We start from the raw sequence: 26,078 nt of genomic DNA, 5'->3' as shown, positions 1-26,078 counted from the left end.
CTTTGATGACCTGGCAAAAACTGTTACAGCTTGGCTGGAAAGTTCTGATTCATCCGCCGTATTCACCAGACATTGCATCTTCAGATTTCCATTTATTTTGGTCTTTATAAAATTCTCTTCATTGAAAAATTTCAATTCCCTGGAAGACTATAACAGGTACCTGGAACAGTTCTTTGCTCAAAAAGATAACAAGTTTTGGGAAGGTGGAATTATGAAGTTGCCTGAAAAATGGCAGAAGGTAGTGGAACAAAATGGTGAATATGTTGTTCAATAAAGTTCCTGGTGAAATTGAAAAATGTGTCTTTTATTTTTACTTAAAAAACCGAAGGCACTTTTTGGCCCACCCAATATTAATAACACTGCAATAACTGGGGGGCAGATAACTTTTCAAGATAGTGATTTCACGTCCTTGGATATATACCCAGAAGTTGAATTCCAAGATCATAATTGTAGTTCTAGTTTTAATTATTGAGGAACCTCCATATTTTTTCAATAGTAGCTCTACCAATTTACATTCCCAACAGGGCACAAGGGTTCCCTTTTCTCCAAATCCTCTCCAGCACTTACCTCTTTTTTTTAAAATAAATTTTACTTTATTTATTTTTATAAATTTTATTTATTTTTTTATAAATTTTATTTAGTTTATTTTTTATAAATTTTATTTATTTTTTAATAAATTTTATTTTATTTTTATTTTATTTATTTATTTTTTTGGTTGCATTGGGTCTTTGTTGCTACATGCGGGCTTTCTCTAGTTGCAGCAAGCAGGGGCTACTCTTTATTGTGGTGTGCAGGCTTCTCATTGTTGTGGAGCACGGGCTCTAGGTGCGTGGGCTTCAGTAGTTGTGGCACTCAGGCTCCGTAGTTGTGGCTCGCAGGCTCTAGAGCGCAGGCTCATTAGCTGTGGGGCACAGGCTTCGTTGCTCCACAGCACGTGGGATCCTCCCAGACCAGGGCTCAAACCCGTGTCCCCTGCATTGGCAGGGAGACTGTTAACCACCGTACCACCAGGGAAGTCCCTTTTTTCTTTTTGATAAGAGCCATTCTACCAGGTGTGAGGTGATATCTCATTGTGGTTTTGATTTGCATTTCCCTGATGATTAAGGATGTTGAACACATTTTTATATTCCTGTTGGCCATTTGTGTATCTTCTTTGGAAAAATGTCTATTCAGTTCCTCTGCCCAATTTTTAATCTGTGTTTTTGCTATTGAGTTGTGTGACTTTCTGATATATTTTGGATATTAAGCCCACATCAGATATATGATTTGCAAATATTTCTCCCATTTTCTAGGTTGATTTTACATTTTTTGATGGTTTCCCTTGCTGTGAAAATCTCTGCTTTTTAGTTTGCGGTCCCACTTGTTTCTTTTTGCTTTTGTTGTTTTTGCTTTTGGTGTCATATCCAAAAAATATTGTCAAGACTGATGTCAAGGAGCTTATCTCTTATGTTTTCTTCCAGGAGTTTAATGGTTTCAGGTTTTACTTTCAAGGCTTTAATCCAATTTGAGATGATTTTTCTTAAATCATACCCCAGATAACTAGTGAGGTTGAGCATCTTTTCATGTGCTTGTTGACCATTTGTATAACTTTTTCGAAAAATGTCTATGCAAGTCCTTTGCCCATTTTTTAATTGGATTATTTTATTGTGGTTGCCTTTGAATTGTAGTCATGCTTTATATAGTCTGGGTATTAACCTCTTATCATGAAGCTTTCCCTTTATGTTTTCTTCTAAGAGTTTACAGAAGTTTTAGCTCTTACATTTAGGTTTTTGATACATTTTCACTTAATGTTTTGCATAGTGTAAGGTAAGGGTCCAACCTTATTCTTTTGCATGTGGATATCCAGTTTTCACAGCACAGTTACTGAAAAGACTGTCCTTTCCCCACTGAATGATCTTAGTATCCTTGATGATAATTATCTGACCATATATGTGACAGTATTTTTCGGGGTCTCTATTCTGTTTCATTGGTCTATACATCCATATATATGCCAGTATCACACTTTTTTGATTACTATAAATTTGCAATCAAAAGGTGTGAGCCAGCTTAATCATCAATGAGTCCAGAGTCAAAAGAAAATCTGTTTTGGATTTCATGCTCCATTGGATCACTCAAGGCACTCTCTTCTTAGCTTTACACTTCCTTTCCCATTTTAATAAAATAAGAATTTGGCTCTAGCACTGGTGTTTTTAGAATAAGCCCCTTCCTGGGCTTCCCTGGTGGCGCAGTGGTTGAGAGTCTGCCTGCCGATGCAGGGGACACGGGTTCGTGCCCCGGTCTGGGAAGATCCCACATGCCGCGGAGCGGCTGGGCCCGTGAGCCATGGCCGCTGAGCCTGCGCGTCCGGAGCCTGTGCTCCGCAATCGGAGAGGCCACAACAGTGAGGGCCCCACGTACAACAAACAAAACAAAACAAAATTTCTAATGATTTACTTGGTGCTCCCAGTCTTGCCAGAATATGATGTCCCTCTAGTTAAAGCAGTTATGGCATTTACATAATGCATTAATTTATTTGACCAATATTTGATGATCATCTGTTAAGTTCCAAGCACTGCATTGTGTACAGTGACAAGCAAGCATGGTCCCTTCCCCCAGGGGGACCTGGAGATGGAACAGATAAATAAACAAATATACTATATTGGGTTAATAATTTGTATTAAGCAATACTCTTCAAATGCCAATGACATTAAAACAAAACTTATGCTATCTTAAGGGAAGGGTGTGGAATCACAGCAATGGCTAGGGTAGAACTAATCTCAGAACCAGCTAGAGCCAGTTACTTGAATCATGTCAATGCCTTCTTTTTCCATCTCTCATCTTGGCTTGGGTCTCTGTTTTGATCTCATTCTCTCAGGCATTTTTAGATGCAGGGTACCCATACAGCTGGAAGCTCTGATGCCATACTTTTGGCTTGAAATCTAATACTCCTCCACCCCCAGTTGCGAAAACTCCAGGGAAGAAATCTGTTCAACGGTTTAGCCCTGTGGCCACACCTTGGAGCAATCACTGTGTGCCAAAGCCTGCAGTGAAAGGACAGACTTCCCTGGGACACGTGCCCATCTCTTGCAGGGGTTGGAGAGGGAGGGTGGTGATAGAATAAGAAAAACATGGATTTGGGGGACCTTCCCTGGTGGTCCAGTGGATAAGACTCCACGCTCCCAATGCAGGGAGCCCAGGTTCGAGCCCTCGTCCGGGAACTAGATCCCACATGCGTGCCGTAACTAAATCCACATGCCACAACTAAGACTCGGTGCAGCCAAAATAAATAAATACTTTTAGAAAAAGGAAAAACATGGATTTGGAATGGATTTGGAATGGCGTAATATTAGAAAGAAAGTGTGGTTGTGAAGGGGTGACTTTAGCAGAAATAGGGAAGGAGTGCATGACAGACAAAACAATGCATGTCCACTGCTAAACTATGATGAAGAATTATTTACTATGCTAGAGTAAAACAGGGAGGTCACTGCAGTAAACCAGGTCATAAGGGAAAGCCTCTTTTAAAAAACGGCAACTAAGATAAGATCTCTAAATTGAGGTAAGGGTTATCCAGGAAATTGAAAGTGAAAAGAAGTCCAGAGACGTCAAAGACGTGCAAAATCCTTAAGCTGAGAAAATTCTTGATGTAATTAAGCAGCTGAAAGGAAGCTAGTATGACAGTAGGTGCAATGAAGAGCAAAGTAGGAGAAGCCATGATGGATATAAGCATGAGGCAGGCGACGGGGAGAGAGAGAGGGAGAAAGGAAGGGAAGAAGGAAGGAAGATGGAATAAAGAAAGAAAGGAGGGGGATGGAGGAGGAAGGAAGAGAAGAAAGAGAAAGAAGGGAGGGAGGGAAGGGAAGGTTAGGGTTAGGAAGGGAAAGGAGGAAAGCAAGGTCTAGTAAATTTTATTCAAAGTAGAATGTGAGTTCTTAGAAAGTTTTAAAGTAAGGAAGCATCGGGCCTCCCTGCTGGCGCAGTGGTTGAGAGTCCGCCTGCCGATGCAGGGGACACAGGTTCGTGCCCCGGTCCAGGAAGATCCCACATGCCGCGGAGCGGTTGGGCCCGTGAGCCATGGTCGCTGAGCCTCCGCGTCCGGAGCCTGTGCTCCGCAACGGGAGAGGCCACAACAGTGAGGGGCCCGCGTACCGCAAAAAAAAAAGTGGATCCATTTAGAGAGAAACACACTCCACAGACAGAGTGTGGGCCATCTCAGAAGTCAAGAGCGGCACCAGGGTATGGGGTTGTCAGTTTTTATAGGGGTGGGTAATTTCATAGGCTAATGAGTGGGAGGGGCATCCCAGCTATTTTGGGGAAGGGGTGGGGATTTCCAGGAATTGGGCCAGCGCCCAGTTACTCATGGTCAGCCTTGGAACTGTCATGGCACCTGTGGGTGTGTCATTTAGCATGCTGATGTGCTACCATGAGGCTCAAAGTCTAGCGGAAGTCGACTCATCTGCCATCTTGGACCTATTTGGTTCTAATCAGTTTATGTCATGTCCTCATGTCATTCTTTTAAAGGTCGTGCCCTGCCCCCTTCCCTCCTGTTTCAGTTGCAGCACGTAGGATCTAGTTCCCTGACCAGGGATCAAACCCAGGCCCCCTGCATTGGGAGCAGAGTCTTAGTCACTGGACCACCAGGGAAGTCCCAATCCAGGGGAAAAGACTTTAGCAGAACCTTATCCAGGGCCACACAGTGTGGGTGGCTTACAGCACCCATGCATGTACCCACCAGCTCTGGGGGCTGGGGGGTGCAAGCTAGATTGAAATCTGAGGTGGCCAAGATCACCGCAAGAAAGTGCAGGCTAGACAGTGGTTGCCAAACTATCTTCTGGGGGGTCTTCAGTGCTGCTCCCAGAGCTAAAGTTCCTGCGGTAGAGGACTGTGTTCAGTAGCCTATGATAAACCATAATGGAAAAGAATATTTAAAAAAGAGAGAGAATGTATATATATATATATATACACACACACATGTGTATGTATGTGTACATAAATACATGAATCACTGCTGTACAGCAGTAAATTGTAAATCATTGTAAATTGTAAATCATTGTAAAACACTGTAAATCAACTATACTTCAATAAAAAATAAAGTTTCTGCGGTGAAATGAACTTAAGAAATGGTGAATAAATACCCCTCCGAAAGAGTCATATAACACACTAACAGAGTAAAGGCTCAGAGAAACTAAGTAAAATAGGAAACTGACTGGGACACACTTATTCTCAATCCTGTTTGTACATCAGAAGCATCAGAAGAGTTTATTTTTAACCAATACAACAACTGGGTCCCATTCCATACCTGAAGAGATGAGAGACAGTCCAATATCAAGACCCAAAATAGAGGCAAAAAATTGTTCATCAGATGGGTAGAAGAGAAAAAATTTTTTCTCAGTAAAAGATGCAAGTTCTTTGCAATAATAAGTAGTGATGGAAACCAGAATGTGTCACCCCAAAATATGCCTCTTTGACATAAAAATCATTTTGAGCTGAAGGCAATTAAGAGGCAGCAAACCCAGAAACCCTAAAGGCAGGATATAAATTCTTCTTTTACCGGAGACAGACGCAGCCCAGAGGCAGTGCCAGAAGAATCTGCAAACACACACTGACCCGTTTGTTTCCACACATAGAGTTACCCTCACACAGTCTGCCACCCTTGCAAGACTAAAACTGCTTACCTTTGTCCTATCATCTCTCCACAATTTTATTGTTCTTTGTCGAAGATACTATGAAAGCCAGAATTCTAAGCCAAGGCTTTGAGTTAGTATTCATTTTATGTTTCTCCTGCATGATGTGTTGCATGTGTTAAACTTTTTCTTGTTAATCTTTCTTTTCGTTAAGAGTCCCAGCTGAAAACCTCAGATAAGCAGAGGCAAAGTTTTACCTCCGTTATAGTAGTATAAAGGGAGGCTTATAAAGGCCTTTTCTTTGAGAAAAGAGGAAAAGGTCTGGAATCACTGCCATCAGAAGATGTAAAAAGGAATTTAAGACCAAGCTTGTTTACCAAGCAGCCCAAAGAGCCTACTCGAAGTCAGAGAACAAGTCTTTGCAGCAGAACCAACCAACCTGGTTCAACAGCCCAGAAAGAAGAGTGGAGGAAAGGTACTAATGAGTTTCCCAAGGACTGGAAATTAACAATGTAGGTATTGTCGACAAAAAACTAATCGATCTAAGAAGGAAATGGAAAATTTTATTCGAGCCAAATTTGAGGATTATAATCCAGGAAGAGTATCTGAGAAAGCTCTGAGAACCGTTCCACCCGTTAGAAGTCAAGGCACAGTTATACAAGTTTTTTGAGATGCGGGCTGTACATCAAATGACATATTAATGACAGTTTACATCGGATCTAAGCACCATGTGACCCCTTATCAAGAAGGAATGTTATCTTCGAGGGAGCTGTCCTGTTGATGCTGGGAGAATGCTGCTCTTTATGGTTGAGCAGGTATTTCTGCTGATGGGGGAGGTTTGGTCGATGCATAATGCAGACACACGATGCACAGTGCAGGGACACAGACCAATGGGCAGAGAAAATTTTTTTATGTTTAAATTTTTCTTGTCTTGCCATAAAATATGAATATTATTTCACAGTACTGAAGGAAGTCCTGATGGGCAAGTGTGTTAAATTCCTAAGTTCCACAAACTGGGTGGCTTAAAACAACAGAAATTTACTGTCTCACAGTTCTGGAGGCCAGAAGTCTGAAATGAGGGTGTTTGCAGGGCCATGATCCCTCAGAAGCTTCTAGGGGAGGATTCTTCTTTGCCTTTTCCAGCATCTAGCAGCCCCAGGCATTCATTGGCTTGTGACAGCATAACTCCAGCCTCTCCCATAGCCATCTTCCCTCTGTGTCCTCACATGGCATTTCTGTGTATGTAAGTGTATGTGTGTGTGTACAAAATTCCCTCTAAGGATACTAGTGATATTGGATTAGGTCCCACCCTAATGGCCTCATGTTAATTTCCAGATAAGGTCACATTCACAGCTAGGACTTCAACATATCTTTTTCTCTGGAGGACAGAATTCATTCAACTCATAACAGCAAGGATCTTGGAGAGTTAAGGAGAACTCAGCAGAAATCACTGAATGAGGGCGATTGCTCCAGTTGCAAAGGAAGACAAGCCAGGATGGGCTGGGACACAGGAAGGGGAGGAGGGATTAGGGAGGGTACTGGAAGTTTTGTAAGAAGCTGCCAGAAAGCCTATTGCAAGTCTGGGAGGAGACACATTAAAATGTTAGTGGTGGTGGGATTATCAATAACTTTAATTTTCTTCACGCTTTTTATATGTTCCAAAGTTTCTATAATAAGTACGTGATTTTATAACCAGAGAGAAACATTCATTATTTTTCAAATAACTCTCCAGTAACAGTCACAAACCTCTGAGTGCATACAATCTAGCGCAGGAAGGTAAAGAGAGGAGGACACTCACACAGGTAAAAACATGTAACAAAATAAACACCTGAAACAAAGGCGTTGGAGACCACAATCAGCATTCAGTAAGTGCTCATGTAGGTGAGCGTAAGGTGAACGTAGAGTAGCAAAGACCAGGACTTTCCTCTCAGATCTAGATTCAATCCCAACATGCCCATTTGACAGCTGGGCAGGACTGAGCAAATTAATCTCAAGGTTTGTTTTTTCTTTTGTAAAGACAGGATTTTAATTTCCATCTCATTTCCATCTCTGTTGCAAGAGTCACGTGGGAGCATTATGAGAAGAGGCTAGCACAGTGTAAATACTTAACAAGGGTTTCCCAACATTGTCAGGATGACGTTAATAACCTTGTGCACACAGTACACGACTCTGACGAATGGAGAGCATAATGAACCCTTGAGGGCAGAGACACGGTCAGGTGAAGAGTAACAACACGGGCAGAGCAGGGGAAGACTGCCTCAATTTTCCAATCCAAGAAGTGAGGAATATCAGTACTTACTGGAAAGAAGAGGAATTACATGACTAAACAGAAAGGGATTCTATAAAGCGGTCAAATTTCAGGAAGAAAAGTGAGACAGGCCTGTACTGTGAGATGTCCAAGCTATGCGCCTAGAGCACCGGTTAGGATATACTTCAGCCTGCAAGTGACCAGAAGGCAACTAGACTGCCTTATACAATAAAGAAGCAATAATCTCATATAACAAGAAATTCATGATTAGGGAAATTCCGACCATTTCATGATGCCAACAAAGACCACATTTCTCCTCCTTTTTCCACGGTTACTGTGCTCCTCTCAGTTCCAGTATACCTACTAACATCAGGAGAGGGGCTGTGTCTTCCCAAACACCTCTTTCTAAAAAGCTAAAAAACTTTCCTCAGAGGCACCTTGGAGAATTTCTCACCCCGCCTCGCTGGCCAGAAGCCCCTCCTATGGGCCTGTGTCTCCCTGAGGCATGTGGAGGGCACATCCTGAGCAGTGCATTTAGGAAGAACCAGAGGAGAAGGAGAGAAAGTGGGCCAAGTGGCTACTGGAGAGATACCCAGCAGGGTCTCCCACATCTGTCTACGCACATGATGTCCAGGGGGGCTGAACAAAATGTGAAGTTGGAATCTGAATGGACAGAATTGAGGGACCACCCAGGATGGATTTATATATGAAGTCAAAGATGAGGGCCAAGGGATGTATGTCCCTGGGCTGGGGCACAAGGCAAAGATTCTTGGGCAGGAGAAGAACAGCCTCATTTCCCGCCAGTTGCTGGTGGGATGACTAGAGATGCTAATGGACTCAACCAAAAAAACGGCCGGAGACGTGAGATGGAAGGACAGGAAAAAGTGTACAGGTGTTCTCCATCCGCAGCACTGTAGAATGAGATTTCCCCAGCCCTGTGATCTAGGAAAACTCCCACCCGGTGAAGAGCTGGCTCTAGCTTGGTAGGCCTCACAGAGATGTCTGTCAGGGGCCAATAGCCAGCAGAACTCCAACAAAGAGCCCAGATTCCCATGCGGGGGGACATTGCTGAACCACCAGTAATCCCCATGATGTCCTCCCGACACAACCCCACAGCAACCTCCAGGCTACCTTGGTGCTCAACTTCCCAGTAATGTTTCCCTGAAGTGAAAACGTTTTTTCCCAAAACGCAGGGTAAGTGCTGAAATCTCTCCACAAAGTCTGTGGTCCTCTGAGGATTCCTCCATCCAGTAAAGTAGCTCCACGCAGTAGAAAACAGTGGCCAAGAACTGGCTGATTCTCCATTTTTCACATATCTCCCTTCCAGGGAGAAGACAAGTTTGGGATAAGCAGTGTCCTCAGCTAGATTTACAGCCACTGCAGAGAAAATGAGAGCTGAGATCAGTAATGCAAGAGCTTACCACCAACCCTCCTCCAGAAACACCCGTCTGTTCCAGCTTCAGTGCCATTCTTCTCCTATCACATACTGTTAGGGATAAGACGACTCATTGTCCTTCAACTGACCGTCAGCTGGGACTAACAGGCCATAGTGTGTGTTAGTAGCCTGAAATCTTCATTCCCCTTCTGCTTTCAAAGACTATGATCTAGAAAATGGGGAGCCCATTATTTCATGGCCCCAAGTCTTCACCAGCATAAAATTTGGAGAAACAGTAACAAATACTGCCTTGTTGAATCAGGACCAGAACCAAAGCTGTCGACTGGCTGGTTCTTTGTACAGGAACACACAGATATCATCATTAACAAGGTATCTCTTTACTGATTCCAGCTGTTCACTGGGCATCTCTGCAAGCCTCCAGCAGGTAACTCAAAACCGAATTCAGAGCATCCCAAGTCCCCTTCCACTCTTGAGACTAATCCTCCCTCACATGCAGACTTCTTGTTTTCTATGTTCTCTAAGGTCTAATAATATTAGCTCCACCCAAACACTCACACTTGGAAATCTTAAGGTTATTTGATTCTTCTTTCCCTCTGACCCTCGGTGGCTAATTAATCACCAAGTCCTATCAATTCTACCTCTGAAATATCACTCAGGTTCTTTTCTTCCTCTCCTTTCCCATCGCTATTGTCTTCACTCGGACCTTCTGCATCTTTCACTGTAACTGTGTCTACAACTTCCTCCCTGGCCTGTCTCCAACTTCTCTTCCCTCCCAGACTCTCCATGTCTCTTTAGTTTGCTGAGAGTTGTGTTTTCTTTTGTTTTTTTAATCAGAAATGAATGTTAGATTTTTTTTTTATTTAGCATCATCACTGGAGTATAATTGCTTTACAATGTTGTGTTAGTTGCTGCTGTATAACAAAGTGAATCAGCTATACATATACATATATCCCCATATCCCCTCCCTCTTGCGTCTCCCTCCCACCCCTCTAGGTGGTCACAAAGCACTGAGCTGATCTCCCTGTGCTATGCGGCTGCTTCCCACTAGCTATCTATTTTACGTTTGGTAGAGTATATATGTCCATGCCACTCCCTCACTTCATCCCAGCTTACCCTTCCCCCTCCCCGTGTCCTCAAGTCCTGAATGTTAGATTTTGACAAGGACTTTTTCTGCAACTACTAGGTGATCAAATAGTTTTCCTTTTTTTAATTTGCTAACGTCGTGAATTATATTGACTTTCAAATGTTAAACCAAACCTGCTTTTCTACAATAAACCCCATTTGGTTGTGATGTATTATACATTGTTGAATTCAATTTGCTAAAATTTTCTTTAGAATTTTTCTATGTTCATGAGGGACACTGATCTATTGTTCTCTTCTCTTATAATGTCTTTGTCTGATTTTACTATCATGGTAATGCAGGCCTCATAGAACAAACTGGGAATAGTCTCTTCAATTTTTTGTTAAGAGTTTACGTAGAATAAATATTTTTTAAATGTTTGGTGAAATCACCAGTGAAGCCATTTGGAAAGGTTTCTAACACGAATTTCTTTAATAGAAATAAGGTTATTCCAGTTATCTATATTTTCTCGAGTCAGCTTTAGTCATTTGAGTCTTTTAAGGACTTTGTCCATTTCATCTATGTTGTCTGACATATCAGCATAAAGTTGTAATGTTCCCTTATTATCCTTTTAATATCTACGGAATTTGTAGTGATGATGCCTCTCTCATTCTTAATACTAGTGATGTAGCTGGTCATTCTGCTTAAAGTATCTCAATAAAATTGATATTCTCAAAGAAAGAGCTTTTGGTTCCACTAACATTTCTTTTGTTTTCTGTATTCTATTCCAATGATTTATGCTCTGATTTTTATTATTTCCATTCTTCCGTTTTGGGGGGCTTTATTTGCTCTTCTTTTTCTAGTGTCTTAAGGTAGATACAGATGTCACTGATTTAAGAACTTTCTTCTTTTATAAGATAGGTGATTAGTGCTATACATTTCCCTGTGTCGCTTTAGCTGTATCCCACAAATTCTGAAATGTTGTGTTTTCCTTTTCATTCAGTTCAAAGTATCAACACTCTCTACTTCCCTTTTGATTTCACCTTTAATTCACGGGTTATTGAGAAGTGTGTCATTTAGTTTCCTAACATTTGGGGAACTTCCAAGGATTTTTTTTTTTTAACTGATTTCGAACTCAAATGCATTGGGGTCAGAGAACACACTTTGTATGGCTTGAATCCTTTTGAATACTGAGATATGTCTCATGGCCCACCCTGTTCTACCTTAGAAAATGTTCCATGTACAGTCAAAAAGAATATGTACTCTGTTTTTGTTTGGGGCAGTATTCTGTAAATAACAGGGTGGTCAAGTTGGTTGACACTGCTATTCAAATTCATAGTGTTATTCAGTCTACTATATCCTTACTGATTTTCTGCCTACTTGTTCTAAAAATTATTTTTAAAAGGTACTGAAAATTCCAGCTATAATTGTGGATTTGCCTGTTTCTCCTGGCAGCTCTATTAATTTTTGCTTAATATATTTTGAAGCTCTGTTATTAGGTGTATAAATGTTTAGAACTGTTATGTCCTCCTGATAAAACGACTCCTTAATCATTAGCACTTGACTTTATCTCTGGTAATAGTCCTTGCTCTGAAATCTTCTTGATATTAATATAACCATTCCAGATTTCCTTTGACTAACGTTAGCATGGTATAGCTTTTTCCATTGTTTTACTTTTAACATATATGGGTCTTTATATTTAATGTGCGTTCCTTGCAGCATATAGTTGGGTCTTGCTTTTTTTTTATCCAATCCAACCAGTCTCTCCCTTCTGATTAGGACCATTTATACTTAATATGATTATTAATATGATTAGGTTTGTGTCTATATCTTGTTATGTTTTCTATTTGTCGTATTCTTTTTTCCTCTTTTTTGCCTTCTTTCTGATTAACCAAGTATTCTTATGATTCCACTTCATCTCCTTTGTTGACTTATTAGTTACAACTCTTTTATCTTAGTGATTGCCATAAGGTTTATAATATACACCTTTAACTTAACAGCCTACCTTCAAGACATATTATACCACTTCACATATAAGAATTGTATAATAGGGACTTACCTGGTGGTGCAGTGGTTAAGAATCCATCTTCCAATGCAGGGAACATGGGTTCGATCCCTGGTCGGGGAACTAAGATCCCACATGCCACAGGGCAACTAAGCCCGTGCACTGCAACTACTGAGCCCACGTGCTCTAGAGCCCACGCACCACAACTAGAGAGAAGCCCGCTCGCCTCAATGAAGCGCCTGCACACCGCACTAAGAGCCGACACAGCCAAATAAACAAATACTTTAAAACAAAGAACTATGTAATGGTATACTTCTATTTCTCCCCTCCCAACGTTCATGCTATTATTGTTGTGCATTTTACTTGTAAATACGTTATAAACTCTATAATATGTTCTTTTCTGTCTGTTTAAACAGTCAATTACTGTATTTGTCAGGGTTCTCCAGAGAAATAGAACCAATAAGATGTACGTGTATAGAGAAAGAGATTATAAGGAATTGTTTCATGTGATTATGGTGACTGGCAAGTCCAAATCCACTGTGTGTGACAGAAGGCTTACAACCCAGGGAAAAGTGATGTTCCAGTTCAAAGGCCACAAGGCAGGAAGAACCAAAGCTGCAGATGGAGTCCTAAGGCAGTCTGCTGTAGAATTCCCTCTTGTTCAGGGTGAAAAGTCAGCCTTTTGTTCTATTCAGGACTGCAACTGATTAGATTAGGCCCACCAGCATTATGGAGAGCAATCTGCTTTACTCAAGTTTCCTGGGGTTTTTTTTTTTGCAGTACGCGGGCCTCTCACTGTTGTGGCCTCTCCCGTTGCGGAGGACAGGCTCTGGACGTGCAGGCTCAGCGGCCACGGCTCACGGGCCCAGCCGCTCCACGGCATGTGGGATCCTCCCAGACCGGGGCACGAACCCGTGTCCCCTGCATCAGCAGGAGGACTCTCAACCACTGTGCCACCGGGGAAGCCCAAGTTTCCTGATTTAAATATTAATCTCATCCCAAAACACTCTTACTGTCACAACAACACCTGAAATAATGTTTGACCAAATATCTGGGCACCTTGTGCCCCAGTCAAATTAACACATAAATTAGCCATCCCTATTACCTTTTAATGAGATTTAAGTAATGACAGAAGTACATATTTCTTTATGTCATTACCATTTCAGAAAATGTTTTACTCCTTTGTGTAGATCTGACTTCCATCTGGTATCATTTTCCTTCTGCTTAAAGGACTTCCTCTAACATTTCTTGCAGTGTTGGTCTGATAAACTCTTTCTGGTTTTGGATATCAGCAAACATCTTTGTTTCACTTTGTTTTTGAAGGGTATTTTTGCCAGGAATAAAAGTCTGGGTTAACAGTTATTTTCTTTCATTCCTTTAAAGATTTTGTTCACTTGCATTGCTTTCAATGAGTAATGTGATGTCATCTTTATCTTTGTTCCACTGTAACATGTCCTTTTCAACTTGCTGCATTTAAAATTTTCTCTTTATCACTGGTTTTGGTGTAGTTTTCATCATGCTTAGGATTTGCTGAGTTTCTTGGATCTGTGTACTTATAGTTTCCATCAACTTTGGGAAGTTGTCGGTCATTATTTCTTCAAATGTTTTTTCTGTCTAATCTCCATCCCACTCCTCTCCCTGAGGGGTACCAGTGACCAGACACAAGGCTGCATGAAAATGACCCACAGCTCACTGATGCTATTTTCATTTTTTAAGTTTTTTTCTCTGTGTTTCATTCTGCATAGTTTCCACTGCTCTATCTTTTCAAGCTCACTAAGCTTTTCTTCTGCAATGACCCATTAACCCCAACCAGCTTGTTCTTCATCTCAGTTACAGTAGTTTTCATCTCTAGAAGTTTGTCTGAGATTTTTTTATATCTTCCATGTCCCCATATGCCTCTTTACAAAATAGCTACAATAACTGTATTAATGTTCTTCTATGCTTATTCTAGCGTCAAGGTAAATCCTGGATCAGTTTCAATTGATTATTCGCCTCATCATGGGTCATGTTTTCCTATCTTTTTGCCTGCCTAGTAAACTTTGATTGGATGCCAGGCATTGTGGTCTTACATTGTTGGGTACTCATTTTTTAAATTCCTATCCATCTTGTTGAGCTTTGTTCTGGGATGCAGTTACTTGGAAATAATTTCATCCTTTTGGGTCTTATTTCATGATTTGTAAAGTGGGTCCAAAGCAGTGCTCAGTGTAGGGTTAATTATTCCCCACTAATGAGGCAAGATTTTCCTGAGTACTCTACCCAGTACCCCACAAATTAAGAGTTTTCCAGAGGCTGGTAGGAACAGGCATTGTTCCTGGCCCTGTGTGAGCACCAGGAACTGTTTCTTCTACTCATTTTGGAAATTTCCTTCCTCAAACTCGGTTAGTTCTTCACAAGCATGTACTGATCAGCATTCTGCTGAATGTTCACGGCGTGTCTCTGTAGATCACCTGGGTTCTCTCTCTGTCCAGCTCTCTCCTCTCCAGTACTCTGTCCAGTGCTCTGTAAACGCTCAGTGCTTTGTTCTCCCTGGACTCTCAGCTCCACTCCTCAACTCAGGAAGTCCACCTGGCTCCACCGCTGTTACCCTCTCTGAGGTGGGCTGGAAACTCTCTCAAGGCTGTAGGCTGGGGCCATCATAGAGCGCACCTCATTTGTTTCACATTTCCCATGGATCACTGGCCTTCACTGCCTGAGGTCCAGTGTTTTAAAAACTGCTGCTTTATGTATTGTCTGTTTTGGGTTTGTTTTGGGTTTTTTTTGGTCAACTAAGTTCCAGGAGTAAATCCAGGCCCTGTTGCTGCATTTTAGCTGGAAGTAGACATCCACAACATGATGCTTACTCAGGTACATGCGCATGAGAATTGAGTGCATACCTTTACATCACGTACATGCCTTGGTACTTCCCTGGAGATCTAATAAGTTTATCTTCAGTCTTTCCTACACTCATCTTCTCAAACTCAGTTCCTGCCTTTCCCCATACGCACCTTATGGTTGAGTCACATCAGATACCCTCTCCTCCATTTTCTCCACACCTTAGCTCATGCTGCCGCCTCTGCCTGGAACAGGATTCCCTCATTTTCCACTTGGCAAACTGATACTCATCCTTCAAATTCCCAAACAACTGTCATCACCTCTGCTGTGAAAACTTTCCCACTTCACCCCCAACAGAGGTCTTCCTCTGTAGTTTTGCAGTATTTTATTCATACCACTGATAAACACTGGATCCCACTGTATTACAGTAAAGTGATACGTGTCTGTCTCTCCAATTTGTAAGCAAATAGGTCTTTTTCTTTTTGTATCACAAGTACCTTATAACACACAGTATGTGTTAAATGGATGTTTCTTGAATGAAGCATATATCCATTTATTCCTAAGTACTTATTACCATTTTCCTGGCCCTCCTGTCAGCTGCATGCTCTGTTTTCTCTTTCCTTTCCAGACTTCTCTCGTTCATTCTCTGAGCTCCAACTCCCAGAAATTCTGCTCACCTTGAAACCGCTTCAGCATTTCCTTCATCATTGGTAGCCGGCACACAGTCTTCACCTTTAGAACTTCAAAGGAATAGTTCACATCCTGGTTCTCACACCTAAGAGAAGTGCAGAAGGCTGCTCTGCTTAGGAGACAACTAGGACACCCAAGACCCCCAACTCCCAACTGAAGGTTCAAATCCCAAAGCTCAGACTACTTCTCTCCCACTCCTCCTGGCAAAAGTGAACAGTGGAACTCCTCCCCGACAACCCCCTCACGTCAACGTCCACACTGATCTATGGAGCCCAGGCCTCATTTCCCCTCTGCTTGGCCTGTATCTTTACCATTCTCCTCAAGCCCCCATAAGAAGGCAAGATTTTGTACCTGGTCAACACATCTTTTGGATTCTGTGAAGAGAAGAAAGAAATAAGTTATGTACCTTCCCCTAGAGATCTGTTACTCAACTTTGTGAGCAGGTATTTTTCTGTCAGTTGCTTTTATTAACGTCACATATGCTCTCATGCTGTCAAACCCAATGCATTAACACAATGTAGTCTTTGTTTCATGTGACCCCTCTGAACTATTTCACAATGTTGACCAATCCTTTCCTTGAAGCCCTCCTCTTTCTCCTTTGGCACTATGACATTAGCTCTCTCCTGGCTTTTTGCTTACTTCTCCATCTACACTCTTTCAATCACAGACAAATGTTAGTGAGGATGTGGTGGGAATATAAAATGGGAAAAGGCAGTTTCTTTAAAAGTTGAATATAAATATAGCATACAGCCTAGCACAGAGAGAAATGAAAACATATGTCCACACAAAGAATGACAGACAAATGTTAAAGCAGCATCCTTCCTAATAACCAAAAGGTGGTAACAACCCAAATGTCCATCAACTGGTGAACAGATATAAAAATGTGGCATATTCTACAATGGAATACTATTCTGGAATTTAAAAAAGGGATGCAAATACAATACTAATATATGCTACAACATGAATGAACCTCAGAATCATTACACTAAATGAAAGAATCCATATACAAAAGAAATGTGTTATTTCAAAGATTCTGCTATAGTATATCTTTAGATATGAAATTGGAACTTCACTGCTCAGTCAAATTGTAAAAGTTCTAGACAGTTCTTGGAATCTAAGTATCTCATATTACCTGAGCTCATCAGGCCTAAATTTCACATTAATTTCCTTTGAAAGATGAATTTTTGACTCTTTAATTGTATAATAAAAATAATAACACAACAGCAACACAGAGAAAACACGTCTTCTACTAAACCCACTCACCAGGAAGGACATTCAGTTCTAAAGGCAAGAGGGAGTTCAGTTACGGATGTTAAATAACAACTCTGTAAAGACAAAGACTACGCCCTTCCCTGCCGGTCTCACCTGGAGCAGCTCCAGGGTGGAGCTCTGGCTCTTCTCCCCCACCTCGAAGATGAGCTTCTTCATGGAAGTGATCATTTGATTGAGCCTTAATGTGTTCTCATTCTGTTTCTTCTTTGTCTCTTCTTCTTCTTGGCTCAGTCTCTTAAGAAACAATTGCTCTTCTTCAGCCAGGAAGACGTGCAGCTTTGCAAACTCCGCACTGACTCTCGTTCGCTTATTCTTCATCTTCTCCTATAGCCACAGGGGACTAGCTCAGTCCTTGTTCTGCCTGGTCCTTCCTCCTAAATTCCTTGCACATGACTCCCTAACAACCCATGATCCTTCCATCCAAATCACCTCCTCCAGAAAAGTTCCTGCCCAGCCCCTACAAATTTCCCCTACTCCTTTCTTTACACCTACTTGATATCTTTGTACTAGTCTATATAGTATTAGTTCATTCTTTGTAACATCTGAGTCTCTGCTATGATAGCAATGCCTTGTTTGTACACTTTTTAAACTAAAATGCACTTGCACATCTATTATTTAATTTAGCCCTCAGATCACCTACCATTTAGTTAAATCTTAGATGTGCACATGTGCGCCCACATCACGCCTCCCAACTAGACTAGCATCTCTGGAAGCAAAGTCCATTTGCTTTCCACAGTGCCACAGACCCAAATCAACTCCAATGTAGGAAGCCAACCTAGGGAGAAAGCAGGAAAGAAAGGAACACTACCCTTAAGATATGAGGATGAAGTGTGTAGAACTCATGTTGCCCAAAGACACAGGTCAGTAGAGGTAGATTCTTCCTGTTCTATCACCTTATGTGAAAGGGGCCTAAGAACTGGTGAGATCCACAAGCTCTTCCCAGCGAATGCCCTTGAGCGGCCTCAGACTGAAAGGACTCAAGGGCAAGAAATACCCAACCAACTTCTGCTCTTACCTTCCACTCTGCAGCATTCTTCACTTCCATGTCCTGTAAATGCATGGCTTTATTCATCTTGGCTGTCAGACTATGTTGAGTCTTCAGAAGTTTTTCCTGTCAGCAGAAACATGCATAAGTAAGAAATCATCTCTCCCAGCATCTTCCTTGTTCAAGAGCTAAAAGTCACCTAATTCAAACAGGGGATGAGATTGAGAAAATGCTGAAGATGACTACAGGCTAATGCATAAGAATTATTCTGGGGCTTCCCTGGTGGCGCTGTTGTTGAGAGTCCGCCTGCCGATGCAGGGGACACGGGTTCGTGCCCCGGTCCGGGAAGATCCCACATGCCGCGGAGCGGCTGGGCCCGTAAGCCATGGCCGCTGAGCCTGCGCGTCCAGAGCCTGTGCTCCACAACGGGAGAGGCCACAACAGTGAGAGGCCCGCATACCGCAAAAAAAAAAAAAAAAAAAGCATTATTCTGTTCTAAAATCATCATAATACAATATAGAGTATGCCTATTAAATAGACAAAAATTTAAAATTGTTAGAAGATTAATAAATGCCTAGTCCTGGCAAGGGAAAAGGCCTCTGGCACCATAATAGTAGGAGAGTAAAGGTCCCATCTTTTTGAAGAGCAACTGGAAGGATTTAACGAAATTTAAAATATGCATAATCCTATTTCTAATAATATCCAACAAAAAAACACTAGCAAAAATAATATGTATAGGAATGTTAACTGCAGCATTATTCACTACCCATCAATGTGAAATCATTAAATTATGGTATATTGATACTCTACATCAATTTCAGGTAGCTCTCTATATAATTCCGTTTTGAAAAGAACAAATATACATGTGTCTGTGCAAGTGTGTGCGTTTGTATCTGAACAGAGGGAAAATCCGGAAGGGTATATACCTAAGTATTATTAACACTGCTTATCTCTGGGGAATAGGAATGGCTTGAAAGTTGGAGGGGGAGGACTAGAAATTTTATAAATCTGTTTTGTTTGAATTTCTACAAGAGGCACATATTCTTTTTATAATTAGAAAAAAACAAATAAGCTATTAAAAAAATTGAGTCGATCAGAAGGAACACAGTGGGCTGCAGAGGGGAAGCACCTAACAGCAGAATCTCAGGGATGACCTTAGAGACAGAGGCAGACAGGTTAGAGACACGCACAAATCACTGTCAAATCTGATGTACGTGTGAAGGCTGTCATGAGATAAATAGCTCCTTTGAATGTGACGAAGATTTTTCTTTAAGCTTTCAAATATATTTGAAATAGAACTTTTCAGTTTTTAAAAGCCCTTAACAATTTTCAGTATGTATGAATTTTCCTGTTTCATTACCTAAGCTTTTTTGTATCTTGCCACAGTTGGGCTCTTATAGTGGTCCCCTGAGTAAACTTGGTAACGTTCTGGGAGTAGAAAACTTCTTCCCTGCAATAACAGAGACTGCCACGAAGTGGCAGGACGGCAACACAAGCATTTCAAAGCTGGGTAGACGTACCAAAGTTTAAAAATCACTCTCTTCATTTAACATCAGACAATTGTGTGTATATAAAACTATAATAAAAGAGCAGACATTTGTACCATGAAGACATTTGCTGACTTGTGATCATGTAGTTCAAACGACATGAAACTTCAAATCAGGTCTGAGTTTCAGTCTAGACCTTCACAAACTAGCCACGGATCTGTGGTCAAGTCAGCCACACACATTTTCTGGGCCACAGCTGCCTTACCTAGAAGATGAAGACAACTAGACTAGATGGTCTTTTCTTAAACACCATCCCAGCACTTAGGTTCTGTGAATTTCAGTCACTGTAACCTCTGTATCCAATCCAAGCAGGGAGGTCTACCTCCAAAATACATATCAAATCTGCCTATCTGCCGTCCCCAGTCACCTCCTAGTTCAAGCCACCTCCTGTCTGCACAACTACAATAACCTCATGACTGGGCTCCCTACTTCCAATCTTGTCCTTCTCTTATCCAGCGTCCACAGAGAAGCCAGCATAATCTTCTAAAGACCAGTCAGATCATGTCAGTCCCCTGCTTAAGATTCTCCATTGTTTCCCGCATCACTAAGAAAATTCAAACACCTTGCGGTCCAACATAACCCCCCTCTTGTCTGCATCTCCCAGCTCGTGCTGCTTTCCCCCTTGCTCGTGATGCTCCAGGTGTACAGGTCTTTCAGTTCCATTGACAGGTCCTGCTCTTCCCAGCCTCACGGTCTTTGAATTTGCTATCCGCTGCCTGGGATGTTCTTCCCACAGTTCCTCAGATGGCTGATTCCTCATCCATCAAGTCTCAACTGAAATGTCATCTCCTCAGAGGCTACCGTGTTCCCTTATTAAAGCCCATGTCGCTTCTCTGGCACAGCACTATCTTTCTTTCACAGCACATATCATTATCTGCAGTCATTTACTTGTCCGTGGTGTGCCTCTCACCCCCCACCCCAGCCAGACTGTAAGCCCCATGGTCTTTTCACCACTGTCTGCCCAGTGCTGAGTCTGGTACTGTAGTACAGCAAGTGACACAAAACAGGTGGTTCAAGAAATACTGAGTATCTGTTAAATGAGTTAATAGCAATGAAGGGATTAGCTCCCAGAGTCACAGACTAAACATTGGCTTGAGGGAAAGAAGAGCTGTGCCTGGAAGCCTCTTCCAGGCAGAGTTTGCTCCCTGAAGCTTAGGACGCTATTCTCTTTCTCTGTTCTCTTTTTCTCTCCGACCACCAATGACTCCATTAAAGACAACTTCTGCTCTGAAAGATTTTTTTGAGATTCCCTCTGTGAAGATACTAAGACGTAGGTCCATGGTCCTCTATCCTATCTGTACACTAGAATCACCTAGTGAATTTTTAAACAATGCTGATGCCAAGGGCCCCACCAACTGAATCAAACACTCACAGGGGTTGGGGGTAGTATTGCTTAAAAGTGCTTCCAGGTGTATCCTGAGCCACTGGTGGGGCCCAAGAGGGTGAGCAGAGTGGACTAGGAATTCATCAAAGCAGGTTTCCCGGATGCAGTACTCAGGGGCTCAGATCCTCAGAGAAAGCATCTAGCACACCGTCTGCAGGGCTCAGGTGTGGGCATAGGATGGGGGATATTTTCCATGGATTTAGGGAACTCCAAACTTTTAAGTCACAGTGCACCCACCTGAGTATGTGCTTGCAATAGGATGGTGGAAACAGAATTGCTCCACCCAAGAGCAACTTAATGTTTTTCTAGCTAGCTTGGGGTGGTGTGGAGATGGATAAACTGAGCAGCGATGAAGCAGAGGAGGGTGCAGAAAAAGACAGACAACGGGCAATTGTGCCTAATGACCTGACTCCGGAACACCTGGCCAGTCAACCTCATGACATTCAACCCTCCCCAGCGTTACTCTCACCCACTCCCTACCTGTTGGCCCGTTTTTGTTTAATCCTGAAATCCCACCTCTTCCGATTAGTCTTCAGTTAGATTAGCTGTAGCAGAGTGACAAGTGACATGGGCTATAGGAATTAGAGGAACTCAGTCCAAGCTTAGCCACTTCCTAGCTTCTGTGACCTTGGGTAAGTGGTCTCACATCTCTGGGCCTCAGCTGCCTCATCTACAAAATGGGGAAAACAGAATCCATCCAACAGGGCTGCTATGGAACTTTAAAAATTACTATACGAAAAATGCTTAGAACTGTCAGTGATGCATAAGTAATCAACACCTGATAGCTACCATTAATATTATGATTACTGCCAGAGGTTGAAGCTTTAAGGGTTATTTTCCCCTTTCATACCTAACCACTTACACTTGCCTCAGCCCTCCCCCATAAATTTTTTTGGGGGGGTCTTTTGAGTTTTTTTTTTCGGCCGTGCAGTGTAGCATGAGGGATCTTAGTTCCCAGACCAGAGATCGAACCCACGCCCCCTTCAGTGGAAGCACGGAGTCTTAACCACTAGATCGCCAGGGAAGTCCCATATATTTTCTCTTCCATTTCTCTGATGGGTCCTTTCAATCTCTTTTGCTGGCTACTAAGCATTGGTGTTTCCCAAGCTTCTCTTCATGCCCCTCTTTTTTTTTACCTTTTATGTGGTCCCTCCCGGAAAATCTAATCAGGTTACTTCTTCTAATACTTCAAGGGTAGGCTGATGATTCTAATCTAAAATACTGTGTTTCTAGCTTCCTATGCCCCCTGCCTCTTGTCCCTCTTCCTTGGACTTCCTGTCACAGTTACTTTACTCTCAACATGTCCCAAATAAGCACCAGATATCCAGACTGCCGTCCTAGACTCCTCTCTCTCCCCGACCCATCAGTTCCCATTAGTCACAATGTCATTCAGCTCCAGCTCATCATAACTCCATGCCCTCCTCTTCTCCATCACCCCTGCCCTGCACTAATTCAGGCCCTTACTACCTCTTGCTTGAAGTAGTGCAACAGCAGCCCAATTGGTCTTCTCCATTCATCCCCGTGGATGCCACAATGAACTTTCTAAAACAAAAGAACTGATCATGTCATCTCCTGCCTTAAAATCCTTCAATGATCCCCATTCCCTGGAGGAGAAAGCTCAGTCTTCTCAGTATGGTCAACAAGATCCCCCACAACATGAACCCTGCCTCTGTCTTCAGCCTCAACTCCCACCATCCTCCCTGCCATGCGCTACCCTCCTGAAGCACAGAGCGACCTCTGGTCTTCTTATTTATCACATGCTATTCCACGTTGCCACACTACTGAATATGCTGTTCCCTTGGCCTGAACATCCTCTCCCCTACCTTGCTGTACTCATCCGTCAAGAGTGGACTCATGTTCCACTCCTCTGTGAAGGCGATCCTCACTCCTGTCTGATCACTCTAACCTCAGACCTTCTGTGTGTTGGTACAAACGTCAATAACTCTCACACACACTGAAATTACAGGACTACATGCTTATGCCCTATACAAGACAAGGCCCATGTCTTTCTCATCAATTTACGTCCAGATTCTAGAACAATGACTAGCATACAGGAAGCACCGATAAAGGTTACTGAATAAAAAAACAAATGTACGCTTCCTAGTCTAACTTTGCATCTGTTTCCTGTTTGTAATCAGCTGATAAAACTGTACAGCATTTCACAGTTTACAGTACACTTTAATTTGTATCATTAAATTCATGTTTTCAACAAGTACTTACTAGATACCAATTCAGATGGAGACCACCGGAGTGACACCGTCAGTAATGGAAGGGGGTGGGGCTACTCTGGAAAGGATGATCAAGGAAGGTCTTCAAGCTAAAGTCTAAAAGGATCTAAAGGATGGAAGGTATGAGTAGAGAGTGAACAGGCTTGAAACAAAAGCAAGAAGGCCAGTGTGGCTGGACCAGAATATGATAAACCGATTTATTTGACTGAAGCTTCTTAACCCATAAGATAAGGCAGAACAGATAATCTCCAAATTCAAACATTAAGTGATTTTCCCAATTGATGAAGGAAGCTAGTAAAATCCAGAGTCATCCCTACAAGCCAGGTTTTCCCCAAATCATTAGTTGTCTATGACATCTGTAGGTATAAACCCGTACTGTCCAATACAGCATCCATTAGCCATGTGAGCTCCTGAAATGTGGATAGTCCGAACTGATGTGTGTAAATGTGAAATACACAGATTTCAAAGACCTATCATGAAAAAAAAAAGGTAAAATATCTCATTGATAATTTTTTATATCAATCAATGTTGACTGAATGTTCATTGCAGCACTATTTACAACAGCCAGAGCATGGAAGCAACCTAAATGTCCATCAACAGAGGAACGGACAAAGATGTGGTACATACATACAATGGACTATCACTCAGCCATAAAAAGGAACGAAATTGTGCCATTTGCAGAGGCATGGATGGACCTAGAGACTGACATACAGAGTGAAGTAAGTCAGAAAGAAAAAAATAAGTATCGTATATTATTGCATATATGTGGAATCTAGAAAAATAGTATAGATGAACTTATTTTCGAAGCAGAAATAGAGGCACAGACGTAGAGAACAAACGTATGGATACCAAGAGGGGAAGGGGGGTGGGATGAACTGAGAGATTGGAAATGACATATGTACACTACTATGTATAAAATAGATAACTAATGAGAACCTACTGTATAGCACAGGGAACTCTACTCGGTGCTCTGTGGTGACCTAAATGGGAAAGAAATCCAAAAAAGAGGGGACAGATGTATCCGTATAGCTGATTCACTTTGTTGTACAGCAAAACCTAACACAACATTGTAAAGCAACTATACTCCAAAATGTATATGTGAAATCACACTATCTGTGCCCATCCAAGTCAGAGAACAGCTGTAAGAAGAACCTGAGTTCTCCATTTTCTGATTATATTTTGTTTCATTTTCACAATAAAGAGGAAACAGAATGAGCTTTAAGAAAAAAAATCAATGTTGAATGATATTTTTGATAATTGGGTTAAATAAATTATTAAAATTAACATCACCTGTTTCTTTTTACCACTAGAAAAAATTTTAATAACATATGTGGCTCGTATTTTTGTTTCTATTGGACAGCACTGGTGTATAACCTCTCAGGATAACCGTCTTAAACTAGAAGCTCCCGGAAGCCAGTCCCTTGAAAATTCTGCGGTGATGACTGAGCCTTGCACCGGCCCTCCCAATCCCAGTTTTAACTCCAGCTCTGAGATCCGTGAGTAGCTTAACTTTTCTGAGCCTGGTGGGGATAGGATGGGGGTTCATGCTTCCAACGTGAACAGTAAACGTTCCCAGGCAATACCGGCAGCCCCGTAAGGGCCGGCTCACCCGGTAGCTCGCGAAGGCCTCGTCGACGGGGGCCATGGTGTGGGCCTGGTGCTCCTGGGACTCCCTGCACACCAAGCACACGAGCCGCTGATCGTCCTCGCAGAAGAGCCGCAGCGGCTCCCAATGGCGGTCGCATAGGCCGTGGGGCGCGGGGCCCAGGCGCCGGCGCCGCATCCTCTCCGTCAGCCTGGCCAGGGCCCAGTTGGGCCGCATCGCAGCGGGCGCCGACGGTTGCCGGCACTCGGGGCAGGGAACCGGGCTGCCGCTCTGCGCCCAGCTGCGGCGCAGGCAGCCGCGGCAGAAGTTGTGGCCGCACTCGATGGACACCGGGTCCTCGAAATAGTCCAGGCAGATGGAGCAGATCAGCTCCTCCTGGAAGTCCTCGGCCTCCATGCTGCTCCTCGGCCCCAGAGCCGGAGTCGTGGTTGGATGAGAGGTCTGCAGGCTGCGGGTGGTGGCCTTTGGACCCGCGGCCACCGCCTCCAGCGGGAGGGAAAAGTGCAGCCTCTTCCGGGGTTCGGCACCCAGCGGGCCCGCGCAACCCCCGGGCGGCGGCCCTTTCCCACGCGTACTGAGGCCGCCAACCCCGCGAACCTCCGGGTTTCCTCGCGAGGGCTGCGCGGTAGGCGTGACGGGACTGCGGGCTGCAACTGGACGAACAGTAGAGATGCGGAAGTCCCCCAAGAAGCCTAGAGAGGCCTCGAGGAGTCCGTAGTTCGGGGGACGCGCCGGAATGCGACGACTGCGCAGCTGCAGCAGCTGCTGGTGAAGCAAAACGGTCGGGTGCTCATTAACTTCGTCTGGCCTTCAGGTTTGCGGGGTGAGGTCAATGTTCGCCGTCCGCTCCGGAAGATTTAGGCTCTGGAGTCCTAGGCGAGCTGCTGCCCAGAAGGGCGTTCCAGGCGGGCAGCAGCCTAGCGCCAGAAGGGCCAGAAGAACGAGGCGCATCTGTGCAGCCGGGCCTGGAGTGCGGTTAAGGAGGCGCCGTGCCCCATAGGCTGGCTCTTCTTGAAGCCTCTCCTTTTTCTTTCAGCCTCATTCTCCAGGAGAGGAAGCCGTTCTTGTCCTCCAACCCCAAGGTCTAGAAAGGCAGGATTTCTGACTCCCCACACGAAGCCTACCAACTCGAAGCCCACAAGCTCTCCTGGAGTTCGAGGATTCAGGCGAACTGGAGAGCCAGTTTTCTACGAGGCGACCAGGGAAGGGAGTGTTTAGCCCCACGACCTAGTGGGGAGCTGTCTGA

General features: G+C 43.1%; 1 protein-coding gene across 2 annotated transcripts; it reads right to left on the bottom strand.

The window, feature by feature from the left end:
• Positions 1-6,143: 6,143 nt before the first annotated feature.
• On the bottom strand, positions 6,144-25,692 carry TRIM4 (tripartite motif containing 4). Of its 2 annotated transcripts, XM_060032396.1 has the most exons (7): positions 24,836-25,692; positions 22,466-22,540; positions 18,098-18,193; positions 17,176-17,406; positions 16,162-16,184; positions 15,798-15,895; positions 6,144-9,225 (listed from the first exon to the last, which is right to left on the bottom strand). In XM_060032396.1, the coding sequence occupies exons 1-7, from the start codon at positions 25,226-25,228 to the stop codon at positions 8,639-8,641; spliced, it is 1,503 nt and encodes a 500-aa protein (XP_059888379.1). In that variant the 5' UTR covers positions 25,229-25,692; the 3' UTR covers positions 6,144-8,638. The 2 variants fall into 2 exon arrangements, with proteins under 2 accessions (XP_059888379.1, XP_059888378.1); XM_060032395.1 differs by lacking the exon at positions 22,466-22,540 and having other exon boundaries at positions 24,836-25,646.
• Between the last annotated feature and the right edge of the window lie 386 nt (positions 25,693-26,078).

The sequence above is a fragment of the Delphinus delphis genome, chromosome 15, assembly GCF_949987515.2.
Source record: "Delphinus delphis chromosome 15, mDelDel1.2, whole genome shotgun sequence".
NCBI classification, from domain to species: domain Eukaryota; kingdom Metazoa; phylum Chordata; class Mammalia; order Artiodactyla; family Delphinidae; genus Delphinus; species Delphinus delphis.
This window is presented reverse-complemented; position numbering and strand designations above follow the sequence as displayed.

Coding starts and splice junctions, on each gene's coding strand:
- TRIM4 (XM_060032396.1), bottom strand. CDS start 25,228: ATGGAGGCCGAGGACTTCCAGGAGGAGCTGATCTGCTCCATCTGCCTG. Junction 18,194..22,465: donor TGCACTACTTCAAGCAAGAG/GTAGTAAGGGCC, acceptor TTCTGCTGACAG/GAAAAACTTCTGAAGACTCA. Junction 9,226..15,797: donor AATGCTGAAGCGGTTTCAAG/GTGAGCAGAATT, acceptor TTTTCTCTGCAG/TGGCTGTAAATCTAGCTGAG.